General features: G+C 40.6%; 1 protein-coding gene across 14 annotated transcripts in view; it reads right to left on the bottom strand.

Annotated features, from left to right (window-relative positions):
• LOC105476616 (neuregulin 1) overlaps positions 1-13,814 on the bottom strand; it is a 1,125,049-nt gene that overhangs the window by 213,405 nt on the left and 897,830 nt on the right. For 8 of the 14 annotated variants that reach the window (XM_011732712.2, XM_011732711.3, XM_011732709.2 and 5 more), the window contains exon 1: positions 5,763-6,281. The exons of the other annotated variants lie outside the window; for them this stretch is intronic. In XM_011732712.2, the coding sequence (XP_011731014.2) occupies positions 5,763-5,862 (100 nt within the window). In that variant the 5' untranslated portion in view covers positions 5,863-6,281. Of the gene's footprint in view, positions 1-5,762; positions 6,282-13,814 lie in introns of those variants that run through there. 14 annotated transcript variants of the gene reach the window in all.

Here is a 13,814-nt window from a genome sequence, read left to right on the forward strand (position 1 = left end):
TGCCTACATTCTGAATTCTTCTTGGAATCTACTGCAGAGGCTTTAAAAAAATATTTAGAAGAAAGAGATGAGAGCATGGAATATTTTCCTTAATAAAATGTACTTTTGTAAACAGGGTTATATACAGTGAATTATGAGTGAATTGTTGAAAAGTAGCCAGCTTTATGCTTACTAAAACTAAATATAAATTAAGTTGTCCATTTTTTCTTTTTTCCTAACACCTCACTTTTTCTAAAGCGACAAACACTGACATCTATTGGTATTTTGGTAGCTCGCTTTTTTTAAAATCTATTAAAACATATGCAAGGACGTACACAAGTGCAGACGTGCACAAAATTAGGAGGAATCCAAAACATTCGTTCCTTTAAGAAAACTTCATTTTATGTACCTTAGTGGCATAGTTTTTATCTGGGTAAAATAAATCCGTTTTCAAGCTAATACCATCTGATTTAATTTTTTGTTTTTTCTATTTGTCAAGAGGGGGAGCTCCAGGGTTAACTAAACTACCAGAAGTTCATTCATTTGCGTCTCTGAGCAAATAAAATTACTCACTCAAAATACTGGCATTTGGTTTGTTTTCATCTATCACAACAGAACATGATAAACTATCAGTACTGTTCAAATCGAATTTAACTTGTTACTTTGAGAATGCTAACAGAATGTTGATTTGGTAAGAATCTATCACACTTTCAGAACTTTAAACACTATAGCCATTCTAGAAAGGCTAAGGAGGAAATAAAAAGCTAGAAACGTGGATTTAATATATTCCTTATTTTGTTTATATTTAGAAACACCTGCACTCAATTCTATGAACATTGCTGGCAATATACTGTTATGCTTGAAAAAAAGAGAGTGAGGGGAAGGTTGGTGAACACTTTTGTTTTTCAATTGCTGCAATTTATATGAGTCCCAAAAGAGAAGATTATGTATTCTATACAATAAAGTGGGGTTTAAGCATCAACTCTTAAGTGTTGCCAGAAAAAAGAGTCATGTTTCAAAATCTTCTCATAGCTTGAAACCTCAACATTTTTCTGCCAGAGATAAAATTATGTTGCACCTCACTCTACTTTCAATATTTAGATTGAGTTCAGTACTGTTTTCATAATATATATATGCAGTTATGGAATTTGACACTCTTATCCACTTTTCTCTAGTTTTACAGGTAGTACATATTAATATTTATACCCAGTGTAATCTGAGGTCAGCTTGGGATATTTTTTACCATAAAAGGTAAATTTTGGAAAGTATATCAAATATCTTTGCAAAGACACAGATAATTCACTTCTTAAGTAGTTTTAAAAAGACATCTAATATTACTGGGCACTTATTACACGTTGGTTGATGTTCAGAGTGCTTTTCATGGATTATTTCCTTTAAGCTTCATGAAACCCTCATGATAATAATAATACTATTATTATCCCCATATTACAGAAAAGGGACTTTAGGCACAGAAAGATTAAGTAACCTTCCCATGACTACATATTTAAGAACAGTCTAATTAGGATTTAAACCCAGGCAATCTGGTTGAAGAGCTAAAGACTAGGCCATCTGGCATCTTGCTGCCTAATAGCGAGGAATTTTCTTATTTTCGAAACGACAGATGACAAAATACACAATATACATCTGTTTTACTGCCAGGAACATGGTAAGAATTCAATAAACAGCAGTTCCCTCAATTATAAACATAAAAGTGTCCAGCACAGTGCCTGGCATGTAGTAGGTATTCAGTGTTCACATGTTTGTCTAGTATTTTTTGGTTTTATATATATATTTTTTTCTCCTTTTTCATTGGTGTTATCTGACCATTTCATGGGTATGAGAAGTATTCATGTTTGAGTATACAACTTTCTTCCACTCTTCCTGCTATTTTAATTCTGCAAAATAAGTCCTATTTCATTCTGTGAATAATCTTTAATGTTTTTAATAATTACATAGGCTAGGTGGTTACAAGTAACCAGCTTGAAACAGATCACTGGACATTCCTCTTGTTCTGTAAACACAGGCTGCCCTGTTAGGGTCACGGCACTTTATACCCAAGAATGTTTACAAGCACTTCGGCCTGCAGAGCCACTTAGTGAGGGAAACAGGTGGGTGATGTCATTGGGGAAACTCACAGCCTGCTTCTACCCATTTGGGATACTAGGTTTCTCAATGTTTCCTTCACCTATACTCACAAATGCCCCTCCTACCAGGAGTGAAGGGAGACAAGATAGTTCTAGAATCCGGCTAGGCATGATAGCGAATTTTTTCCAGGTTATTTAAGAGGAGAAAATAAAAAAGATAGAATTCCGTGCAGAGGTGCAGAGTAAGAACATATCAACAAATAGAGAATCATAAAGGAAGCTTAGAGTCAAATACCAATTGGCCAAAAATTTTAAAAAACAAAAAAACAAAGAAAAAAACGGCCAAGCACAGTGGCTCATGCCTGTAATTCCAGCACTTTGGGAGGCCGAGGCGGGTAGATCACGAGGTCAGGAGATCGACACCATCCTAGCCAACAGGGTGAAACCCTGTCTCTACTAAAAATACAAAAATTAGCCAGGCATGGTGGCGCACACCTGTAGTCCCAGCTATTCAAGAGTCTGAGGCAGGGGAATCACTTGAACCCGGGAGGCGGAGGTTACAGTGAGCTGAGATTGCACTACTCCACTCCAGCCTAGTGACGGAGTGAGACTACGTCTAAAAAAAAAAAAAAAGGCTCTGATTTTGTAATTCAGGCTTCAAGAGAAAAAGTCTGTTGAGCTGAATCAGTATGAAGAGACTGGATATGGGAGGTCCAGCATCAACGAGGCCCATGCTGTTACAGGGCCCTTGGTACACGAATCAGCGATACAGTACCCAAGACCATTCTTAGTTTGCTTATTCTGACCAAAGGAATCAATGACTCCAAGGGCTTGGGACCTATTAGAGCTATTATTATGGAATAGGTAATTCTGCTGAACATCTGCAGCCCCAATAGTGTGCAATTCAACATTTAATTAATTGTACAAAAATGCGGATGCTCTGAAATAGCCATGTATGTATCGCATATCAGTCACTCATGCCATATGAAAGTTAAAGAAGCCTTTTTCCCCTGAAAATTTCCCTCCAACAGATGTGTTTATGCCTATGTGTACAATATAGCACACAGCGGGGCTGAGTGGCTGAGATCCCACCCCATTATCTCTCCCCTGACTGTTATGAGGCAATGTTAAAACAGCCAAAGAGAGGCTTGGCTATTACACACATATCATCAAGGACAGACAGTTGCAGCGGCTGTTTTAAGAAGCGGGTGAAACGTGGAACTGACAGACACTAAGATGGGAGCAATACAAGAGACACTTGTCCTCATAAGTCCTAATTTGGGCTAGCGTGGCAAGTGTGAATACTAGAGTTATGGCATCTAGAGGTCGTTCCTTTGAGGATGCCTGAAACCTAGAGTGTGGGTTTTTCTCACAAACCATTATGGTCATCGGGTATGAATTCTCCTAAGACAAGGAAAACTACACTGGCACTTACCATTATAAGGAAAATGACAAGGAAGGAAAGAAACACTGATTCTGAAGCATGGTTTGTAATGCCATGTGCTTCTATATAAAGCTGGTTTCAAGTTGTTGACCATTCTTTTTGAATCAAATAAAGAATACATATTCTTATCTGGTTTAAAAAGCACAAGATGCTTTGAAGGGGGTAAAAAGTCCCTCCCCAAAAAAGATTATAATCTGGTGGAAAACAGATAAATATACTAAAAACTAACCTACAGCCAAAGTCACTCCAATTTTTCAGGGAAGACAGTTAAGCAAATGTCACTTAAAGATACTGACTTAGCTGGTTTAGAGGGAATCACTGCTGTGCCTCTGGAAAGCAGATTAGAGCCACCAAGGAAGCTCTGGTGCTCTGTGTCAAGAAAGAGCATAGCTAATCACAAGACAGCTGCCTACCTAGTAGATAAGATCTGGTGGGCACAGAAATGCCTGCCTCCTAAATCCCTCCCCCACTGAACTTGTCAAGTTTCTGTGTTATGGTGCTGCTGCTAGGAGCCCTTGACAAAATGCATACCTATTACTTGTAAAGGGTGCTACTTCAGACCACTGGCCCCTCCTTAATTCATTAGACCATCTACAGAGGACCACAGAAACTTCTGAAGGCAATGAGCAGGGAGGCAGGAGAAGAACACAACCACAAACAGTGATAAGCGCCCCCAAAATAACTCTTTACAACGATTTGAGCTAGGTCTGAAATCTCTGTAATTTTGTACGATGACCTTAGAAAGGACAGTACACAAAGTCACGCAAGGAAGTAACTAATCCAGCTCCCCAATTTCATATCTTGTTGAATAAAATGCTATGGTCTCTCCCCAAAACATAGGGTAAAAATAAGCAAAAATTCAATACACCCTCATGAGGGGCAATGATCAGTAATTAAGTGAATACGATCAGCAGTATCTTATTAAAGAAGCAAGCACAAGAATGGCCAGTGGTGAAACAATTACTCTCTGTTCAATTTCTGTTTGCTCAAAACTCTGCTGAAGGTTTCTGCCAGTAACCCAGGTTCTGAAATGCTATCAGTGATACCAGTAAGAGGACCAAGCAAATGTAGTTTTCTTCCAGCAAGGGACAAATACTTCTACGACATTACCGTAGCCACAGTATTATCAAGTACTATTGAATTAATTCTTCAGAAGTACTTCATGAAATGTGCGTTGGGAGCATGCTCAAAGCGACTTAAGGCATCCAGATCAATTAATAATTGGGAATTGCAGAGGCAAAAAATAAATAAATTCTCCCCCATCTCCTTCCTCCCCTCTTTTATCAGCTACCAATCACTCATAAACAAGTATTTATTCGACATGCCTTTTTTGTCCAAGGTAATGTCTAAAGCATCAGCGCTTCCTAGGGACATCTAAGGTAAAGCTTTCATTCATGCTCGTGTTCTGATGATGAAATACAAGATTTGTTTCTACAAAGCTTCAATTGCCATTTTATTATATAGATAACCAGCAAACAATTGGGTTCAAAAATTCAGATAAATGGTTGCTCTCTGACATCTCTTGGGAAAGTAAATGAACCGTATTTATCACAGAGGTCTTGAAAAATAGAACTGTTAAGCCAAAAGTTTGTAGAACTTGTTTGGCGCAGAGCTGATTCCTGGCACTGGACTAGATTTCATCTGCTTCGCTGACCTTTAGGAATCCCTGCGCTGCTCTGAGTCTCCATAGCGCAGGACTGAATCAAGACGAACCGGCGCGCACTCTACATCGCTTGCCCTCTGCCCCAAAACGCCGAAGCTAATTTCCCACGCGGCCCCTTGCTCGACCACCCACTTCTGCGCTGCCAGGCACACCGAGGGGACGGCTCTCCCTCCAGGAGGCCCGTTCCAGCATTTCCCGCTAGAGGGCACACGGGCCCCGTGCAAAGCGCTTCTGGCGCGGGGCACGCGCGCACGCAGCCTCGACTCCTCTACCCCAGGTCCCACTCCCGGGCTGGGCTCCCCGGCTAAGGCGCTGGGGAGGGGCCGTGCCAGGGAGCGCAGAGCTCCCGGAACCCTGGGAGGGTGCGGCTGGGACCGCTGTCCCTTGCCCTGCGCTCTGGGAGTTGGCGCCCGGTAGGACTCGGCGCCCAGGTGAGCGGCGGCCCGGAGGAGGGGAAGCACCGCGCGACTCCACGGGCGCTCAGAGCACAGGGCGAAGCGGACGGGTGAGGTAGAGGGGAGGGAGAGGCCACCGCATCCGAGGAGGAGGAGTAAGAGAAGGATTGCGGGCCCGGGCCGCGCTGCGCACCCACCTGGGCTCTGGCTGCCCGCCGCGGACTCGGGCTTCTTGCCGGAGCCTCGCTCCTTCTTCTTGCCCTTCCCTTTGCCTCTGCCTTCTTTGCGCTCGGACATCTCGCCGGAGACGGAGCGCTCTACGCGGACGGCTCTCGGCGCAGGCGAGTTTGGTCCAAGGGCTCGGAGTGGGTTTGGGAAAAGTTTGTCCCTCGAGGAGGAGAGGGAACGGCCGAGCTGAGGCGCTCGCGCGGCGCGGGGGCGTCTCCCGTCGCCTGCAGAGAGCGCGGCGCGGACGCTGCGGGCGGTCCCGGCCACCTGGAACGGGCTCTCGCCCTGGCTCTCGGGGCTGCTCCTGTCGCCCAGGGAAGTCGTCGCTGAGTCCCGCCGCTGGCAGCTAGCGTCCTGGCCTCTGCCCGGCGCCCTCGCAGCCCGATCGGGGAGAGGTTGTCACCGTCCCGCTCGCGCTCCCATCGTCCGGGCAGCAGCCGCCGCTCAGCTCTTGGCCTCCGCGCGAGCCCGGAGTTCCAACAAGTTTCGGGGAACTCCTCGCCGGCTCTTTTTCAATTGCCCCGCAGCCACCCACCTCCCGCCCGCAGGTTGGAGGCAGGCGCCTCCTTCGCACCCTCCCCTGGCCTCGCCCCCTCCCTCTTCCCCACCACACCCCCACCCCGAGGCGCGGACACGCCACCGGGAGGAGCCTGGGCTCGGCGCTCCCGGGCGCAGCCCCTTTTCCTCCCGCGCGGGCAGGGCAGGGGGCGGCGGCGAGGCTGCCGGGAACCCCCGACAGGGGTCGCTGGACGCTGCGCGGAGACCGAGGCAAGCGCCCCGGAGACCGGGGAACCCAGGCGGAGACCCGACACTCTCGCTGCCCGCTTTTCTCCGCAGCCAGGCAGTACCTGGGAGGGCTGATCAGTCCCCTTCCACGCGGAGAAAAACAGCGCAGAGAAAAGTTTGCAACTCCAACACCTGTACCCCAAGCGGAGGCTCCGTGGTCAGGAACCCTGGGAGGGGTGCGGGGGAACTTTGGTGGCTTTTCCAGAAGAGTTCGGGATTCATTCCTTAACTCACTTAAGTGCAAAAGCCCTGTCGCACGTAGTCGAAAATAAACTCTAGGTGGAAGGGAGTTTAAGGTAAGATAATTCCTTCCAGGTGCACAGGAAAGGTTAAGCGAACCTTAAAAATGCCAGGTTGCGCTCTCCTGCTGGGTCTGCGCTGTGTGTGTGTGTGTGTGTGCCCCTAAACTACGTTTCTTACTACAACTTAATTTTCAGAGGAACTGATAAAAAAACACATTTCGGAGAACGACTGAGAATAATTAAAATTACGGCAGTCACTGGAAGTCCCTCAGTTCTGCCGAGTGGAAAAGCAGGCAGGGAGGGGTAGAATGAAGACACAGAACTGGAGATTCTTAATTCGTGAATGTGGGGTTTCTCAGATTCAAACTTTACTCAGAACTGCGCGTGAAACCTACTCCTTCCCTTGTCCTCCCTCTGGTGGAGAATTCTAAAGAGCAAGGAAATAAGAATACATTGACCCCTCCGCTGCAAAGGACAAACGTTAAAGACCAGGGTAATCGCGCACCACGGAAGGATCCAGAATTGTCCACATGTAGAGAAATCATTCTCAGAGTTATACCACAGCTGTGGCTAACTTAGACTCTTAATTTACAGTGAGATACTCTTGTGTTGTGGTCGGGAAGTGGTGATTTGGAGCAATCCATATTCAAAATCTATTGCTTCACTTTAAAAGTGACTTGTTCTTGGTTTTCCATTTTCTGGGGTCAATGCTAACTGAACTATTACCTACACACAGCCCTCTCACGGTATTTTCTGATGGCCACAGTTTAAATAAAAGTGCAATCTGGAGTGTCTCCTTGATATGTAGATGGGAAGGGAGGGAGACAAGTATGTTCACTTTAAAACCGTCCTAAAATCACACTAATTTTATTCTAGTTTAATTTGCACTGTCGTAAGAACAAAACTCTGTTGAATGGGTTTAACTGTGAAAAGATATCCAGCAGTCTTGCCATCAATATAGTTTAAAAGTTTGATGTCCAAATAGCTTCTGATATCCTTCCTACAAACACCAAATATAAATTTCACTGGGCTATAAAAACAGCAAAAGCAGAGAAAAGATGATGAATATATCTCAGTAGCACTATTAATATTCCACAGAGACGAATGCAAGATGGAGTCTGAACATTGGCTGAAATAACTCTGTTTTCCCAGGAGGGGGCCAGTGCTCAGTAAGCAGGAAATAGCAAAATTCAGAGAAGTCCTTTCAAAACAGATATTTTGTCCTGAGGATGTGAGACAGCATAGGGGCTTAGTATACACTACCGCATATTCTCAAACATGTCATTATGTTAGAATTGAAGGACTGAGAGCAAAGATGTATTCTGGGAATTTTTTTTTTTAAATAAGATTTCCCCCAATTAAAAAAAGAAAAGGCTCTAGTAGTAAAATCTGTTTCTATGAAAATATTGTAATTCCTCCACTCTTGTTTAGAGTCTGGATGTTTAGCTTCACAAAACAGCTTACTGGTCATTTGTTAGAGTAATTTTTCAGTGAGGGTAGTGGAAAAGCCTACGATTTTGTGGTACATTTTCATTTAAATGAACCTGAGGAGGTAGTTGACAGTCTTCCAAAATTAAGCATACATGACTATAAAAGAGATTACAGATACTATGATGACTTAAAGATAAAATATAAAAGCAGGATTCCTACAGGAATTTTAGGGCTGAGGAATGAAATATGAAGGGAGGGAGGTGAGTATAAATGAGCATTTAATAATTGTTTTTCCTTGGTTTGATGCAATAGAGCAGAAAAGACAGGACAAAAATTGCAATGATAAATATTGAAGGAACTTTAAGGAAAGATGATGAAATGGCAATTTCTTGACAAGGATCCTTTCTGGAACCATATCCAGATTCTGGAGTTACATTTTAGTTGTCACTTGCAGCTGAATTATTAGGAAATTCATGGCTCAGTCCAAAAAGGTTTTTTTCTAATATATTGTTAGGTCTTTATGTTGTTTAATGTTAATTTTAAGGGGTTTTATTACATTATTTATGACCAGCTAAAAGATTAACTAAATAAATGTCAGTTTCTCAGTTAAAACATTTATGAGATTTATCAAGAATTTGATATTGTCCTTAAATTATTCATCTCTGTGGTCAGGAAGTACAAATGAATTTCTTTTGCATTTGTAAAAATCCTTGGAAGTGACCAGAACAAGGGAGGGAGAAAGGAGGAGGAATATTTTAGCTTTAAAAAACAAAACCCAATTGTATGATTTAGAAGTGATGACAAATCTTAGTGATTTAATTTTATTAATTTGTATATTGTTCAGATCTTAGATCATGTATTATATAGGGTATATCAGCTCCCAGGTAACTTGTCAACATAACTCCTGATAAAAAGAGTGGAGATTTTAAAAAATAAACACCTTGGGCATTAAAGAAATGCAAAATTTAGATCTCACATTAAATGACAGCGTAAGAGAAACACAATCGTGTGCCACTACATTTTTCCTTGGCTAGACTTAACTTTTAGAAGGACTCTTAGAATCTACAAAGCTGGCTGAATAGATCCTTTCTCTCAGTAAATCCCATTTGGGAAATACTCCAAGAAAATTTTTAAAACATGGAAAAATTAAGACTAACATGAAGACAAATTGCATTTTTGGCAAAATATTATGCATATTGACAGTAATGGGACTTTATAATTCTGCAGATGGTCACTTTTAACTTTTTTAGATCAAGTAACTTAAGATAATTTAAACAAAGATTACTTTTTTAAAAACTTTGCAACAAAGTTGACATTAATGAAGATGCATGAATGCAAAGAAAATCTCACTCAGCAGAGTCAACTTCAAAACAACCACTAAATGTATATGATTCATTCATTCACCAGGCATTTACTGAACTAAAATGATAGGCCGGGCGTGGTGGCTCATGCCTGTAATCCTTACACTTTCGGAGGCTGAGATGAGTGGATTGCTTGAGCCCAGGAGTTCAAGACCAGCCTGGGTAGCATGATGAAATCCTGTCTCTACAAAAAAAAAAAAAAAAAAAAAGATACAAAAATTAGCCAGGTGTCGTGGTGCTCTCCTGTAGTCCCAGCTACTGGGAGGCTGAGGTGGGAGGATCACCTGAGTCTTGGGAGGTCGAGGCTGCAGTGAGCCATGAATGTACCACTGCACTCCAGCGTGGGTGACAGTGAGACCCTGTCTCATAACAATAAATAAATAAATAAATAACAAGCTAGGCAGTAGAGAAACAGAACAAAATATTGTCTCTGATCTCATGAACCTAAAATATTGTGAGAAAGGCATAAAAACAAATTAAATATGACAATACAATATGAAAAACAAGGCCAGATAAGTTTTCTGGATTTGAAGCTCATAAAATTTGGGGGATCTTTGTAAAGAAAAATACTACAAAATTAAACATACAAATTTAGGTAATAAGAAATTAAAGAGTCTCTTGCAAGTCAGAGGCCATGAAGAGTAAGCTTCCTTAGCTTATGGTAAATTTACTTTCAGTGATTCCAAGCATATTCCAGCATCTGTACCATAATTACAGAATGGTACATGACAATTATATACTATTTTGGAGATCAGATAATACTGTTACATAATATCACTATAAATAGGAGACATTAACAAGCAATCAAAAGGAATACACACAAAACTGAAATAAGCAAAGAGGGAGGAAATTGAGGTGAAAGGAGGCTTAATAATTCACAGATTTGCAGTTGTCCTGTATGTTCAGTTAGACTCTTAGCATCAACATGCGTGTTGAGTTGATTAGGCAAAGCACTTCTGACCAGCAAGACACCCTGGCAAAACTAGAAGTGGTCCCCTTCGTTTGGCAAATATTTAATAGAATTACTAATTAATCATATTGTCTGCTGTGAAGACAGTTTTATGATGAAATTATGAGTTTAGAATTCAAAGAAAAATGCTAAAACGCAATGTTCAAACAACATTAAAATGAAATCTTTATGTTTTTCTGCTTGTGTGACTTTTAAAAATTACATACTAATAATTACTATTATTTATCATTACTATTAATGATAAGATTACTGTCATGATTGTAGTGTCATTACTGATATAATGGATTAAAAATGGTTAATACTGCTAAATGCCATTGCCAAATTTCCTCTTCTGGCCCTGATAAACAGGGCCAGCGTCATACGTTTCTTCTGTAATGAGGTGGATATATAAGACAATAATTTTTGAAAACATTTGAATTTCTTATAAGAAGAATACCATCCCACACAACTTTTCAGTTACTTTTCCTGACCTCTGCATTGTTTATCCCCCCTCAGTCCCCTGGCAAGGCACTCTTAATTTAGACGTGTATATGATGCAAATATATATATACTTATATATGCATATGTGTACATACACATATACATATATAGACATACATGTGTATACATCTGTTTATTTGTGTGTCTATATATATGTATCTGGGTATATAATTTCTCATTCCCTTTACTGGAAATGGAGAGCATTGTCTGTATTTGAATATAAGCCTATAAAAGGCAGAGATTATATATCCTTTTTTCCATTTATTTTATATTGCTATCCATTAGAATTCCTAGCTGTACTTTGCATCTGGTAAGCACTAAATACTTTGCATAGAATGAACCTAAATAGAACAGAATGAAGATAGAAAGCCTAGTTCAGTGATTACCATTTTCTATCAATCAGTGACTAATTACCTACTGTGACAATCATTTTGACACCTTCTTTCTATGACCCACCCATCCCCAAGTCCTGTCATTTTGACTTGAGTCTTCTTTTATGCCTCTTCACTAAGTACCACCCCAATCCAAGTCTTTATCCTTTTTTGTTTTGACTGTAATAAAGCTTTCCACCTGGGCTATTGCTTCCCCCAATTATCTTGCTACATACTGTAGTCAGAAGAGTCTTTTTGAAATGCAAATTTAATCCAGTCACTTTTTGCTTCCCAGGAGTCTATCCAGTGCCCTTGAAGAAGGAGGCTGTGGGTCACCCCAGCCTTATCTCCCTTTGCTTCCTGCACAAAGGAGTCCTTGCACCATGCCTGCATAGCTTGCATCCTTTGCAGCCTTAGTGCCTTTGCACTAGCTATGTCCTCTGCCTGAATTTTCCCACGACCACCACACTTTGCCTAATTCCACTTAACATTCAGGCTCCAAGGGAAATTCAGTTGCTTGGAAAAGCTTTTCCTTACCTCTGTACACTGTTTCATCCCATCCCGTTTTAACCTCTCTTTACAGTTTTTGGTGAATAAATAAATATTACTTTCATATGTAAGACTATACATACAGAAGTGTGTGTCCTGTATGTTCAGTTAGACTCTTAGCATCAACATGCATGTTGAGTTGATTAGGCAAAGCACTTCTGACCAGCAAGACACCCTGGCAAAACTAGAAGTGGTCCCCTTCGTTTGGCAAATATTTAATAGAATTACTAATTAATCATATTGTCTGCTGTAAAGACAGTTTTATGATGAAATTATGAGTTTAGAATTCAAAGAAAAATGCTAAAACGCAATGTTCAAGCAACATTAAAATGAAATCTTAGGTTTATTCAGTCAAATTTTTGATGATAATGATGATGGTACTGGACATGACACCTTGAGATAACTTCTGTTAAAATAAGCCTTTCCAGGAACAAACGTGTAAAATAAAAATCTGGACGAATCAATATAATCTCTCAATACCTTCTCTAAAAGGTGAGGTTATAAAATGATAAAATGCCAAGAAGCATAATTACTTTTTTTCCTGAATTTGCTCTGCAAGTTTCACCTGTAGATTACATTCATTGGCTTCATTTCCTCCCTTGGATTCTTGTGAGGTGTCAGAGGAGCCCATAAAATAGTTGGGTTTTAGCAAAGATATTCTAATAAAGTGATAATGGATGAAAACCTGCAAACACTGCATTGTTAAAGGGAGTTAAAAACCTCTTCTTCTCCTAGGCATAATCTAAGTAAGCTTCCTCTCATCATTAAGATTATTTTTCACTTCACAGATTAGTGATAAATCCCCATAGAGTCATTTCATCAAGTGACACCCAGTAAACACCTTAGAACTATCTTTGAGTTTTGATTTAATTTCTCTAATATTTTACTAGATTCCCATCATCCATATTCATACAGCAAATGCCAAGGCATTTCTCCATACATACTTGGCGCTCATTTTCTGTGAATATTTATTATACAGCCAAGAGAGAGATTCTGATGCTTTGATGGCTTTTAAGAGTGATCCTGCAAGAACCTCTTCAACGTTTCCATCTTCTTTCCTTTCAAAAGGCACTTTCTTTGTTATTTTGAAAAGATTCAACCCTGTTAAATTTATAATGATATTAAAATATAAATTGAATGTCATGAGTGATGAATTAGTACTTCAAATATTTGAACAGTGAGAGTAATTTAATAGGTCAATTCTTTTTTTTTTTCCTGTATGTTCCATAAGAGACACCTGGTAGAAAGCATTTCCAAAACAGATTATAGTTTATAGGAAATTACTTCATAATGTCATCATGATAGCAGGGCTGTATGGAGTGAAACACAGACCCATCATATTCTGTACCTGGCCCCGGCATGTATTGTAGTAATACCACAATTACTCTTTTTCCTTCTTTCCCACATAATTCCTTCTAACTTCCTTACTAAATCTTTATGAAAACATCCTCCCTTTTCTTCAGTTCCTTCTCCTGTTAGAGTGCAATACTTCATATATCTGACTTGACTAGGGATTTTTATTTTCGAGGTGAAAGCCAAGAGTGAAGTTCTTGGTGGAATGTTACAGTCATCTCCACCCCTGGATCTGGGCCTAGAACTCAAGTTTCTTTGCAACAGACTAACTTTCAACACGCTATATGTTTGGGAATTTTTGTGTATGTGTGTGTTAAAAGAATCTATGTCTTTCAATTCTCATTCATTTGGGAAAAGAATTTCACAAGTATTAACAACTCAAGAAGGCAAGTCATCTTTTCAAGATGATTTAGCAGAACAATTAGCTAACTTGACGGAAACCAAATGGATGTCCAAAAAATAACTGGTGACCAACCAT

The sequence above is a fragment of the Macaca nemestrina genome, chromosome 8 (genome assembly GCF_043159975.1).
Source record: "Macaca nemestrina isolate mMacNem1 chromosome 8, mMacNem.hap1, whole genome shotgun sequence".
In the NCBI taxonomy this organism is placed as follows: domain Eukaryota; kingdom Metazoa; phylum Chordata; class Mammalia; order Primates; family Cercopithecidae; genus Macaca; species Macaca nemestrina.